This window comes from Daucus carota, chromosome 8, assembly GCF_001625215.2.
Source record: "Daucus carota subsp. sativus chromosome 8, DH1 v3.0, whole genome shotgun sequence".
In the NCBI taxonomy this organism is placed as follows: domain Eukaryota; kingdom Viridiplantae; phylum Streptophyta; class Magnoliopsida; order Apiales; family Apiaceae; genus Daucus; species Daucus carota.
The window spans coordinates 28,603,607-28,617,927 of record NC_030388.2 but is presented as its reverse complement, the minus strand read 5'-3'; the positions used below and the strand labels follow the sequence as shown (position 1 = coordinate 28,617,927).

Here is a 14,321-nt window from a genome sequence, read left to right as displayed (position 1 = left end):
TCCCTCTCATTTCTTTACGGTTACTATTTTGGGATGTCCTTCTCATTTCTTTACGTTACTATAAATAGTAAGTTTTTCACATCATTACACCCACTATCTTCCCCTGCTATCCCATATTTAATAATAAAAACTACTATTACACCCACTACTTTCCTCCACTATCTCAAATCTATTATTAAATATTGGTAGATCCCACCACTTTATCCACTTTTCATCTAACTTTACTCATTTTTCATACATTGTCTTGGTCTCCGTGTCCCCCTCCAATGTAAATAATTGAGGGGGACGGAGGGAGTAGTTTAAAAAGTGTGCCTACGAATTTTGACCAATTGGACTCTAAACTCTTTTAAGTTATCTCAAGTTCGAACTGGCCAGATTGTCAACCTCTCACATAGTTCAATAAAAAAAATTATTTTTATGTGGTTGTTAATGTACATCTACCAAACTCATTCTAAAATCGGCATTTCTGTCATTTATATAACTAATAAGAGTAAAGTTCTGTGGAGACCGCTATTTCATCGGAGACCTCGAAGACCACGTATGTTCTGCAATCAAAACACTATAAAATACATTATTTTGTAAAATATGTTCTACAAATATCATGTATTCATTAAAATTGTTGAAGATCATCTATGTTTAATAAGTTGATAATGTATGTTCTGCAAGTTGAACAAATGTTCTGCAAACTAAACATATTTCATAGAACAAAACATTTTGTAATGTTACACATGTAAAACTTATATGATATTCAAGATTTTAAATGAAATAATGATTTCGTAGAACATGATTTGCAAAACTATACGTTTTGCAATGTTTTTATGAAATATTTTAACTGCAGAACATAGATGGTCTCCGGGTCTCCAAAAAAAATGTGGTCTCCATTGAACTTAACTCAATAAGAGTAATTGGCACATCAATTGGGAATGATTTTTCTGCCCAACATCGAATATTTTCTGAGATTCCTCCGTCTCGTGATTGGTATATTAGTCAATTTATTAGCTAAAAGTAGGGCAAGAATTCCAATATACGACTTGATCATTTTTGTTCTGATTAATATTTTTGTAGCCTCTTCGCATAATAACATGCATAATCTTTGTTTTTTTTTATTCATAGGTACCCTAAATGTCATGAGTAAACTCTATTTCAAAAGGATCATGTTCCGTGACAACCGCGTGTTAGATAAAAGTTATCTAACACTGTACGGGGCCGTTAGATTTATATTTCAAAAGCCCAGATCCAATTTGAGATTTCAATGTATCCGCTATAAATAACCGCGGATAGAGAAAACTCCCTTCCGCGGAAAATAACCGCGGATAGATAGTTTTTCTTTCCGCGGATACATTAAAAATTCAAGATTGGATCTGAGCTCTTGAAAAATAAATTTAACGGCCCCCGTATCTAACACGCGGTTGCTAAGGAACATGACCCATTTCAAAATGAGGTACCTCCGGAAATGCATGAACCTTCGTCAGAACTTGATCAGGTTTTTTAATATAAAAAATATTATGCACACAAGAGAAACTTTTATTAATTAATACTATCAATCATTGGAGTAAGTTTATTTTACCTTTTTTTAAAACAGAAGTTTAGGTTACCTGATAACCCATTTATCTCCTTACCCCCTTGTTTACCAACTACAAGACCTATCGACGATATATTAGACTCGGATGTAGAATTAGAATCAAAGATTAGAGCTTTACAGAAAAAGGGGAAAAAGAAAATTCAGGCTGCCTTAATAAATAAAACACCTTACTTATTCATATTTATTTTGTTATGAAATGGATATATATGTGGATGAATTTTGTTTTCATTGTGTGTTTTACTAGCATGTTATTACCGTGATACGATATGTATAAATATGAATGGGCAGGACCTAGCCGCATGCTTAGTACTCTTTTTCTTGTCAAAATTAGTAATGACTGTTGAACAAACAGCCCTGGTGAGCAAAAACGTTAAGGACTTAAGGTCATAGTCCAAACCTAGAATCGGTGAAAGAAAATCGTCTTAACCAGAGTTTGACGGTAAAAACATCATATCTGATCAACAAAAGAAAAGTACACAATATAAAATCATGAGAGTTGATGTGCTTTATGCAAGCTAATCCTTGCTACTTCATTAAGAGTATGTTTGTTTAACGGAAGCTACTGTCCTGATTCGTTTTTATAAATAAAAAATTAAGAATGTTAACTTTTTTGTATGAACTTTAAGCAAGAAGTCATTTTTTTAAGTTTGCCCAAACGGGTTCTTAATTTCAGAAGAATAATTTATACAATTGTAGTGATTAAACAAAATAAATTGTAAAAATATGACAACAAGTATTAGTTTCAAGTGATAAATTTTTATTTTTTTGATATAATTTCAAGTGATAAGTTAATTGATAAGAAAAAAATAAATGGATCTCAACGGCCCCTTAGTTTTGACTTATCTGTTAAATCAGTCAAATTCCTAATTTGGGTGCGTATGCAATATGCATGTAATACTGAACTCTCTAAGGTTGGTCCCGGATGGGGATTGCACAGACATATACATGTCCTTCAAAATCTACGTTGTCAAGATGCCCGTTTTGTGAAAATCAAGATAAACGTTCCTTGTGCGCACAACAATTTTTCTGAAATAAAAGGCTGAAAGACAGAAAAACAATGTAATTGTTTTTTTGGGCGTGGTGGGACCACGTTAAGTTGCCAAACAAGGTTTCAAATCGTGAATCATATATTGTGGGGCAAACGTCTATAATGATAATACTTTTTATTAATTATTTTTAAATAGTGAAGATTTCAATCAAAAATTATTATATTTTGTAACTAAACAGATGAACATATATTTATATGTGTGTGTTAATATTTAGAGTAAACCGATCTGAAATTTCAAATTTGAGATAAATTATCTCAAATTCTATTCCAGGAGGGATCCAAAATTTGGATGAGTAAACCATACTAATCAGTCATCTACTTTATTATAAAATAATGATTATGTTATTTTCATATCTTTCGTTTATGAGATTTAAAATTAATTTGTGATTATTAATATTTAGTCAATAATATCTTGTAATTAATATTGAATAAAATTATTATTTTTTAAATTAAACTTAAAATCATAGGAAGAAAAATATCGTTAGAATTTAAATAAGAGTATATTTCATGCATTAAATAAAAAGTACATAAAATGCATAAAATAAAAAGTACAATATTGAAAATGACTAGAAAATAGTACAAATAAATATAAATTTTTATTTGATCGAACAAATTATTTCTATTTTCCTTCGAGATAATCAAAATATTGTCCATAACTATTCATATTATTTTAGGATCCTTGACCTTCATCTTCATTCCCTTAATGTATTAATTGAGCATTCGTGGGAAAAATATATAAATTCGAAAAACTAGTGTGCATCAATGTATTTTGTTAGTTCGGAATATTAGTTGATTCTCTTTTTTATCATATGAACACACACATTATTTTGTTTAATAATATTAACAATTAAGTATTTGATTTAAATACTTTTATAAATATTAAAAACAATTTTTAATTTTAATTAATTTATTAAATATAATATCAATAGTTAATAATGATTAAAAATTAAATTTGAGATCATATAGTTTAACATAAATTTATGTAACATTATATAAAAAAATAATTTGGATCAAAATATGGATCACACTGCTGAAGTTGGTCAAAAATTTGGATAATTTATTAATCCATATTTGGATTTTGGGATCAAAACTGCTGGAGATACCTTTAAAGTCCCATTATATATCATTATAAATCATTTAATTTATTATTAATTTTATTATATATACAATACATGAATATGTGATTTTAATATAGAATAGTAGTCCCTGCACACACATATATTTATATAAACACTCACCACATGAATAAAGTAGTAAAATTTTTGAAAGTAATGCTATAACTGAGGGATCACGTAATTATTATGCTATAAAATCATGTTGGAATATTATACAGATTTGTAATTTTGAAAATAAAGTTTTTATAATTTATTTTCAATTTATATATATTATACATATATTTAATTACATAATTTGATAAGAGTTAAGATGTACGCAGTTATGCGGCTGTTTCCGTGAAAACCCCGGCTTAGTGTACAACAAATAAAACAGTGTGTACTATAATAAGAATATAATACCTGAGCCCATGGCCTTAGACTTACCCAAACATTTTTGATTGGCACGAATACATCTGGTGGTAATGACTGACCTGAACCCCTTCCCTTAAAACATAACACCATAATTATAATCTCTGTGAGTCACGAGACCTAGTCTCAAATACTCTAATACGCCGTCTTCAATCATTCTTATCTAATGTCATATCTTTTAAGGCTCCCATGTCCAAACTTAATTGATCAGCCCATGTCCGACGAGGCCGACCCCTCTTTCTCTTGCCCGAACCGATATATGTTCTACTCTCCGAACCGGTGCTGATTTACATTTTACGCCGAACATATGTAAACTAAAAACTAAAAACTGAGTACGAGTTCACGGAGTTCCCAGTCATTTTATATATGTGCATTGTACAATGTCTTTTGGTTGGCGATCTCCAAGAATTTGCCTATTGGGTTCGCCAGTTCATAATGGGAGAGACTGGTACAGAGGATAATCAATGACGGTATTCTTAACGTGGCCTAATCTTTGCATGAGTATCACATGCAAATTTCAGTCGAGAATTTGGCATGGCGTTGAGTTCGTAAGGCGAAAGAATGCAGAAGATAATATTCTATCAATTTTATAAAATAAATTTATAATCTAACATTTTAGTAATTTAGTAAAACCTAATTATTTTAATATGATATTGCAGTTATTATTATTCTTGTTGGTAGGGGCTCAAGTTTTGAGGGTTTCTAATCCTAGTATATATTTTTGTTTATTGAAATGTTAGTGATCGATTTTTAGATTCATAAATGAATTTTTGAGTTGAGAAAGTATTTATTTTCGATCATATACGGTCGAAAATAGTCGTTTTTTTTAGTGTACCTTTGCTTTTAAATTTTAAGATAAATGAACATGAATGTGTATATATGATACCAATATTCTATTTAATTTAATATATAATCATAATTTAATTAATATTTCATCATAATTAAAATTTTATGTATGGGTTATGTATATAAAGTAATAAATATTATTCATGATTGAATTGACACTGTTATAAGATTTTGTTTTCATATCATTTTGTGTATGTAAAATGGTTTTTCTTATATGTTTTACTTTAAGTATATATTATTATAATTCTAGAGTTAAGTTCTATGGAGTACATAAAAACATTGGAGTACAAATCATAATTTTTTAGTTTGATCATATATAATATCTTTGATTATCCAAATTTTGGTATAATCTATCATTTATAAGTTGTCTTGCACATAATTGTCAATTAATCATTGATATCTTTCAACTTTAACAAGTATTAAGATTATTGTTCTGCTTATTAGTTATATTGCAGAACATAGAGTCCTATGATTTATAAAAGTAATTATTCTACCATTTGATCACGATGTTTATGTCGCAGAACATAATGTGCAGGTTGTCAAATATTTATAAATATTATTGGACAAAAAAATTGAAATTTAGATGACTAGATTACATTTTATCAAACTTTGTACTCCAATACTCCAATTTTTTTTTGTACTCCATAGAACTTAACTCTATAATTCTAATCAATCTTCTCATCTATGTTCTAACGTCTTCTAGAACCCTCATCAAAGAATCTATTTCTATGAATCTTCAAAGAATCTATTTCTATGAATCTTCAAAGAATCTATTTCTATGAATAACTAGAACACCTTTCTTTTACTTGTAGAAGCTTTTTCTAAGACCTCACAGGCTTGTTAGGTCTTGTTTAAGGATTATTTTATGCATTATGTATAATGCTATCCGTTGATTAGCTATACAAAATTATGCTAATATTTTGACTTATCATCAAACACCGTACTCCTAATATTTTATAATTAAATAAACCTTCTTTTTTAATTTTCAACATTTATTTAAATTTAACTTTTTACAAAATATGATTTATCAATCATGATCATGTACCAGTTACCGGGGATCTAAATCTGTCCATATCAAAAAATAAAACAATCTGATATTGACCATAGGAGTCTTTAATTTCACCGTGATCATTTTACTGCTGATAATGATGTAGTACAAGGGACACTGTCACGTCATTGTGCAAATAAATTTTGTGATAAATTACACACCCCTAGAATAATTCTTAAGACTGATTATATCATACACTTAAAACCGTAAACAATAAATAAGAGTAAATTTTACTTTTTCAACATACACGTCCTGCTATTGGATTAGTATGTCAGAAAAACCATAAACAATAATCGTTCGGTACTTAACTAAATGATATCGAACCCCACATGATGGAAAGAGTTTCTTGCCTTGGATCATTTCAGTTTGGCTATAAATTTAATTGCCATCGTTCAATATCTTCACACACACACACACAGTTCAGTATGGACTCAAACAATGGAGGCCATGCAGTTGATCGCCCAGTAAAGCATAACCAAATCCAGGAAGCTGGTTTTTACAAACCAAATATTTGGAAGTACGATCTGATCGAGTCCCTGACAGTTGAATATGCTGTGAGATTTCAGATTTTATTTTTTCCTTATTCATATATGTGCATGCTTGTAATAATGTGTGTATTTTATTATGAAAATGGGTTTATCTGAACTGTGTTATTTTAAAATTTGTTCGTAAAATATTAAGTTTAGAGGAATTACGTGGTTTTGCAGCATGAGAAATATGAAAGGATGGTAAGCAAGCTGAGAGAGGAAGTTAAATACCTACTTTCTAACACATTGGGCATTTGGGAAAAGTTGGAGCTTATTGACAACATGGAGAAGCTTGGCCTGGCCTATCTCTTTGAGTCTGAAATCAAGAGCGTTCTCGACGAATTAGTATCGAACCATAATCACAGTTTTACTGGTGAAAAGAAGCTTTACAATACTGCACTACTTTTTAAGCTTCTTCGGAAGCATGGCTACACTGTATCTCAAGGTACTCCGATTCCATTTACATAACCTGTTTGGCAACCTAGATTTCATTTGAAATTCTGAATTTGATCAAATAACTTGTTTGGGAATTTGGACTTGGATTTCATTTGAAATGAAGACTTTCAAATATTAGTATAAATCTGAGAATTTGAAAAAACAACTCAAATCCTGTCATTCGAAATCCATCATTCGAAATGATATGCATGTTTACAAACGGCCATCTAAGTTTTTTCAAAGACTCAAAGTACAACATATATGTGTTAACACAGATGTGCTTGAGGGCTTGGTGGAAATAAGCCCTCATCCGGATGTGAAAGCTGTGCTCAAGCTTTTTGAAGCATCTCATCTCGCCTTTGAAGGTGAAGACGTATTGGAAAAAGCAAATGTGATCACAAGAAAATATCTCATGAGTATCCGTTCAAGTGATCTAGATGATGATGCATCTCTTGCAAATATATCCCGCACTTTAGAAGACCCCCACAACATTTGGTACAACGTTAAGACACAAATACAACGTTATGAGACGAATGCAAAAGCCGACAGTACTCTCCTCAATCTGGCAAAACACAACTTCAACATGTTCCAGGCAATACATCAAAAAGAAGTAAAAGAGCTATTAAGGTACCCCATATAGTTGCTTTCTACAAAATGGTGAATCATGACAAGGGTGAATATTCGTCATAAAACCGCCCAATTTTATTTTATTTTTGCCAGGTGGTGGAGGACATTAGAGTTCGAAAGAATTTTACCCTTCACTAGAAACCGGATACTGGAAAGTTTTGTATGTGCAGCTGGAATTGCTTCCGAACCCAAATTTGGAAGCTTGAGGAATTGGTTAACAAAAAGTATTACACTAATATTAGTGCTAGATGATGTTTATGATGCATCTGGTTGCACTTTGGAGGAACTAGAAAACTTCACTACTGTCCTAAACAGGTTTGATTGTTTCCACTAATTTTAGTTTGGTCTATGTAAAGGAGTCCCTTGTCCTGACATAACTTTTCATGCTAATGACAGGCGGGGCAATGCAGAGAGTCCAACACTTCCAGAGTGTATGAAGATTTGTATGCGGATTTTGAATGATACCATCAAGGACATTGCATCCCAAATTGAGGTCGAGTATGGCTGGAAACTAGTGTCACCACATTTACAGAAAGCGGTACTAAAGTTATGACTTTTTTCTGCAAGTACTAACAACAGTTATGGGGGCTGAGCTTCTGCTTTTCTTGATCTGTTTGTGTAAAAAAGTAGAAGCACTTTTTAGAAGTTACAACTGCTAGTTTTTCTCTCACAGCTTCTACTTCTTTTTCAAACACTTTAATCACTTATAAGTCTTAACTTTTTTCTGGCTTCTACTTTACTGTTTTATTTTAATCAAGAAGCACTTATTCTAAGTTCACCCAAACGGTCCCATGGATCAATGTTTTTATGTCTCAGTTATTAACGCGGGCTTTAGAGCAAATGCATCGGCATTTAGTTCATTTTTCAGATTTAATATAAAATATTAGATCCTATGCATGAAAAAGAATGAAACTCATTATTTATAGTAGGCAGAAAAAATATAAAATATTATTCACATAAGAGGAAAGTTTTATAGCGCCTATTTTTGACATTTTCATCTTTAATCTATTATTTAAACCAAATGGACAAAAGCTCAAACATGATGCGATACAACAATGTAGATAATATATTCTTTGATTTTTATATCTGGCAGTGGAGTACATTTTCCCAAGCATTGCTCAAGGAAGCAAGGTGGTTTAACTTGAACTACACACCCTCAATTGAAGAGCACACAGACAATGGACGAAGCTCCTCATCTGGTCCTTTATTATCCCTCCATATATTCTTTGCACTTATCCCCCAAACAGAACGAGTCCTTGACATTCTCAAGAGTACAGCAAATCATGAACAGAATGTGGCCCTCATATTTCGACTTTGCAACGACTTGGGAAACTTCGCTGTAAATCTCTCTATATACAATTTTATTTAACGTTTATCTGTGTGACCACGGACACACGCTAAATATCAAATTTATGCCTTCAGTTTATTAAAAAGGAGAAAATATTCAAAATAAGTTAAACTTATAAGATTTAATATTTTTGTTAAGTGATCAATTCTCCTAAAAGCTCAAGGTGTTAGAGAAGGGCTTACCAGGATCATATTCTAACAATTTTGCATCACTAGAAAAATCATTTACGGTATTTAATTACGTATAAATCTATTGCAGGTAGAAATCGAAAGAAGTGACCCTCCATCGTCGATCCAGTGTATTATGAAAGAACGAGGTGTTTCAGAAGAAGTAGCTCGAAATCAGATCAAATGTATGATAGCTAGTGCATGGAAGAAGATTAACTATGAGTGCGTAACACAAGCTCCATTGTTGCAACCATACCTCAAGTACTCGACAAATATTGCGAGAGTGGCTCATGTTGTGTATCATAATGGAGATGCGGTTTCTAATGCGGACGGCATGACCCGAAACCATGTCATGGACCTGCTCGGCGAACCTCTTTCGATCACCTGATTTGAATTTATTCTGCTTTTATCGAAAATTATCAGTTACTTTAAATAAAATATCTTTGCACCAAAGTACTTATTTTTGCGTGCATGGATCAACGTTAACTCTATGTTATTTTGATATTATTCGGTTTCGGATTGTTCGTTTTAAATGGTTTTTTACAAATAGCTCTTTCATTTTATTATATCAGACTAAATGTTAGTTATTTATGAAACAAAACCTAACTAGAATCTACACTGAAATAGTATGGCTTTTTAAGACACCTAACTCAACATCGATAATAATTCATATTTGGAACCTGCTAAGACACTTAAAGAGAGAGATTTTCTTTGCAAGGAAACTAAAAGGTAGTCAAGTCTAACACTTTGAGTTCCTGTATAAACAACTCAAACACAATATGAACCATATATATTACGGGTTTGTTTCTCTTGACCCGTTTATGTAAATAAGTAAGAAACTGAGAATGCTAACTTCTCTTTCAAAACTTCTGTTTTTTTTCCAAACACTTTATTAACTTATTAACTTCTCACTTCTCATCTACTTCTTTACTTTAAGTAAGGAATCACTTTTTTTAAGTTTGTCCAAATTGCCCCTACATCTCATCAGCTTCATTCCAACTTTACTCCTATTCATCTCGACAATACGATTCCTTCATTATTATTTTTTACAATGTCATGGATTTATCTTCTTCAATAATATTTGCTAAGCTCTTAAAAAAACATGTCAAACAGTGAAAAAATATATATTAAAATGAGTGGAACTGAGGAAGTATATATTAGGTTCTAAATTTACACGTGTAGATTATTGCTTTTGGATTGAAACTGATCCGCACAAACGACCAGTCAGTCTTATGGTGGACGGAACTGGAGCAGATGAACGAAAGGTGCTAGTCAATAATATTGTGTTACATTGTATCTCGACTTTGGTATCTCATCATATAAATCATCAAGTCATGCTATCTTCTGATACGTCGACATCAATTCATTAGTTTTCTGTTAGTACCGATGATAATAAATTTAGCATCATCTTCTTCGTACTCCCTCCGTCCCCCTCAATTGTTTACTCCCTCTGTCCCTCTCATTTTTTTACAGTTACTATTTTAGGATGTCCCTCTCATTTCTTTACGTTACTATAAATAGTAAGTTTTTCTCATTATTACACCCACTATTTTCCCCTACTATCTCATATTTAACAATAAAAACTACTATTACACCCACTACTTCTCTCCACTATCTCAAATCTATTATTAAATATTGATAGGTCCCACCACTTTACCCACTTTTCATCTAACTTTACCCATTTTTCATACATTGTCTTGGTCTCCGTGTCCCCCTCCAATGTAAACAATTGAGGGGGACGGAGGGAGTACATTGGAGGAGGACACGGAGACCAAGACAATATATAAAAATGGGTAAAGTTAGATGAAAAGTGGGTAAAGTGGTGGGATCTATCAATATTTAATAATAGATTTGAGATATTGGAGGAAAGTAGTGGGTGTAATAGTAGTTTTTATTGTTAAATATGAGATAGTAGGGGAAGATAGTGGGTGTAATGATGAGAAAAACTTACTATTTACAGTAATATAAAGAAATGAGAGGGACATCCCAAAATAGTAACGGTAAAGAAATGAGAGGGACAGAGGGAGAGGGAGTATCTATTATCATTGGCTGCTTGAACAGAGTGAATCTTCTGAATAGATCTACAGCACAAACCAAAAGTGAAAAACACGTCAGCAAATAGCTAGGTATTTTCGGCCTATACAAATCATCAATATACTTATATAAAGGGGAAGGGAGGGGCGTGTAGGTGGCGCCTCTCATATCGCTCCGTTTTATTTTTTCTAATTTTCTGAAATTTTTGGATGGAAAATATCAAAAATTAGAATTACCTTTTTTAGTTTCGGGTATATTGGAAGCAAGCTTCTGAATCTGATTTTGTTTCAAATTATTTATAGAATATAGTAACCTGAAAATTTTAATCTGATTTTGTTTCGAATTATTTAATTATGGTAAAGATTAGCACACAAGTCTCTCTGCATCTATAAATACCCCTATAGATTGTAGGGTGTTGGATCATCTAAACACAATCTCCTCTCTCTCAATACCACAGCCCTACCTCTCTTTGGTAATTGTTCTCTTGCTCGATTTCCAACTCGGTGGTGCCGTTCTTCTGCAACGATAAGTGAAGGCTGTTTATACAGTATTAAAAAAAATAAAGGTTGTTGCAAGCAAAGGTATTTGTATACTGCTATGTTAATGTTGACAAACCCAAACACGGGAAAAAAATATAGTCTTGACATGATATTGATGGATGATAACAATAAATTAACTGTTAGTGATGTATGTTTGTTGGTTATTATTTTATAATATTTGTTTTGTTTTTCGGTTACTTTTCAAAAAAAAAAAACACAAATAAAATTAAGATTCGCCGTGTTTTAAATTGTTAATTACGTGTATAAATTTATTTTTATTTTTTCACCATGAATTGTAGTCCAATTTTGCAATTTTATATATTAGTATTGGTATTACATTAAGATTTTTATAATATAAAATTTATTTTATCCTACAAATATTAATTTTGAAACATTAATATACTTTTTATAGACAGTCACAAAATTATTTTATTTTACAAATATTAATATTAAATAGTTAATATAATTTTTATAGACCGCCGCGCGGCTTCTCAACTAGTTAAAGTTGAAAGCAACTGACAGACATTATACAAGAGAGTCGGATGTTCTGACGGCCGCGTCAAATTATGTGGTCGTATACAATAAGTGTTAAAGGCGAATTTTGATTGTCTAATAAAGTAAGGTTAAGATTTTAATACATGGGAAAAAAGTTTAACACACGATGACGGGATTATAATCTCTCCGTCCCAATTTATCTGTCTTGTTTGACTTTTCGTGATCAAATTGATCAAACTTTAAGTGATAATTAATAATTATTCTTACATGATCTTAAATCAAAAAAAATAAATTTTAAAATATAATAGATGTAGATTTTAGTAATATATTTTTCATCATTTTTTCTAAATTATTTTTATATATGTAAATTGCAGTCAAATTTGATAATAAAAAATCAAACACGACAAATAAATTGAGACGGAGAGAGTATAACATTTCGTTTTGATTAAATTCATTAAACATGAATCAGACCAGCACAACTCGAAAGCCGTTGTCGTGCTATGTTGTGTCTTTGAAATCATACGTCTTGCAAATACCCAACGGAATGTTGCAAGTTTGGACGGTAAACTACCACATGAGTACAAGATCTTCATAGTATCTACTCCCTCCGTCCCAATGAATTGTATACAGTTTCTTTTTTGGGACGTCCCACCAATTGTATACATACCAAAAGTAGTAACTTTTATAATATAAAATAACATTACACCAACTCCTTTCTTCCACTATCTCCATTCTATAATAATATAAACACTATTACACCCACTACTTTACTCCACTATCTCCATTCTATAATAATATAAACACTATTACACCCACTACTTTCCTCCACTATCTCAAATCTATTATTAAATATAAATGGGTCCCACCACTATACTCACTTTTCATCTAACTTTACTCATTTTTTACACTTTTTCTTGGTCTCCGTGTCCCAGCCATTTGTATACAAATGACTGGGACGGAGGGAGTACTTCTCACTTTATTATAGTACGAGGCTTTTTACTTTAGACCTATGTTAATTTTAACCATAGGTGCCTACTTGCCTATCCTGACAAAAACAAAACCGAAAATGTGCGTCTCCGGAACCCTAATCACATTCAGGTCCAATATTAGTAGATCACTATGATCCCACCAGTGATTAACAGATACAGTAACTAGGTGATTAGTGGGTCCGATAAGAATACAGAAACTATCAAATCATTCGGAAACAGATAGATAAACCAATTATGCCCCGTCTCTAGTGGCGCAACAATAGGCAACTTGATGGATGGCTTTACAAGTAATCATCAATCGTAGAATTTAGGAAAATATAGTTCAACACGTAATCTTTAGCTTTCCACGAGCTCGTAAGTATTATAAATTCTGTAACGGTTTTTTTATGGTGTGTCCATGGGCACATGCTAAGCGCGAAAATTTTTGTATTAGATCATTTTGATTGGCTCTTATTTCTTAATAATGATGGATCTCCCCTGCAAATACATCAATCACACCAATTAAAATGATTTAAATGCAAAAAATTTCACGTTTAACATGTGCACATGAGCACACACTAGACAAACCAATTCTATAATACTCGAACATATTCAAATTCGGGATTTGCATTGAATGTCACACAGTCATCCCAGATCTTTTGTTAAAATATGAATCAAAATATCTAAAAGCATTTTTCTTAATTAATTTTTCTTATCATGAGTTATGACCTAAAACTTCTCAAGTATTGTTAAACAAGCACATCAATCAATATACTTATATAAAGGAGAAGCGAGGGGCGTGTAGGTGGCGCCTCTCACATCGCTCTGTTCTATTTTTCTAATTTTCTGAATTTTCTGGATGAAAAATATCAAAAATTAGAACTACCTTTTTTAGTTTCGGGTATATTAGAAGCAAGTTTCAGAATCTGATTTTGTTTCAGATTATTTATGGAATATAGTAGCTTGAAAGTTTTAATCTGATTTTGTTTCGGATTATTTAATTATGGGAAAAAGTAGCAAACAAGTCTCTCTGCACCTATAAATACCCGTATAGATCGTAGGATTTTGGATCATCTAAACACAACCTCCTCTCTCAATACCACAAACCTACCTCTTTCTGTTGATAGTTCTCTT

The 14,321-nt window shown here is 31.7% G+C and overlaps 1 protein-coding gene across 1 annotated transcript; it reads left to right on the top strand.

Annotated features, from left to right (window-relative positions):
- Positions 1 to 6,338: 6,338 nt before the first annotated feature.
- LOC108198720 (alpha-farnesene synthase) lies at positions 6,339 to 9,714 on the top strand. Its single transcript, XM_017366497.2, has 7 exons — positions 6,339 to 6,601; positions 6,755 to 7,019; positions 7,285 to 7,636; positions 7,730 to 7,951; positions 8,033 to 8,174; positions 8,730 to 8,975; positions 9,243 to 9,714. Exons 1-7 carry the CDS (start codon positions 6,377 to 6,379, stop codon positions 9,537 to 9,539), a joined length of 1,749 nt encoding a protein of 582 aa, XP_017221986.1. The 5' UTR covers positions 6,339 to 6,376; the 3' UTR covers positions 9,540 to 9,714.
- The last annotated feature ends 4,607 nt before the right edge of the window (positions 9,715 to 14,321 follow it).

Coding starts and splice junctions, on each gene's coding strand:
- LOC108198720 (XM_017366497.2), top strand. CDS start 6,377: ATGATGGAAAGAGTTTCTTGCCTTGGATCATTTCAGTTTGGCTATAAA. Junction 6,602..6,754: donor CCCTGACAGTTGAATATGCT/GTGAGATTTCAG, acceptor GTGGTTTTGCAG/CATGAGAAATATGAAAGGAT. Junction 7,020..7,284: donor TGGCTACACTGTATCTCAAG/GTACTCCGATTC, acceptor GTGTTAACACAG/ATGTGCTTGAGGGCTTGGTG.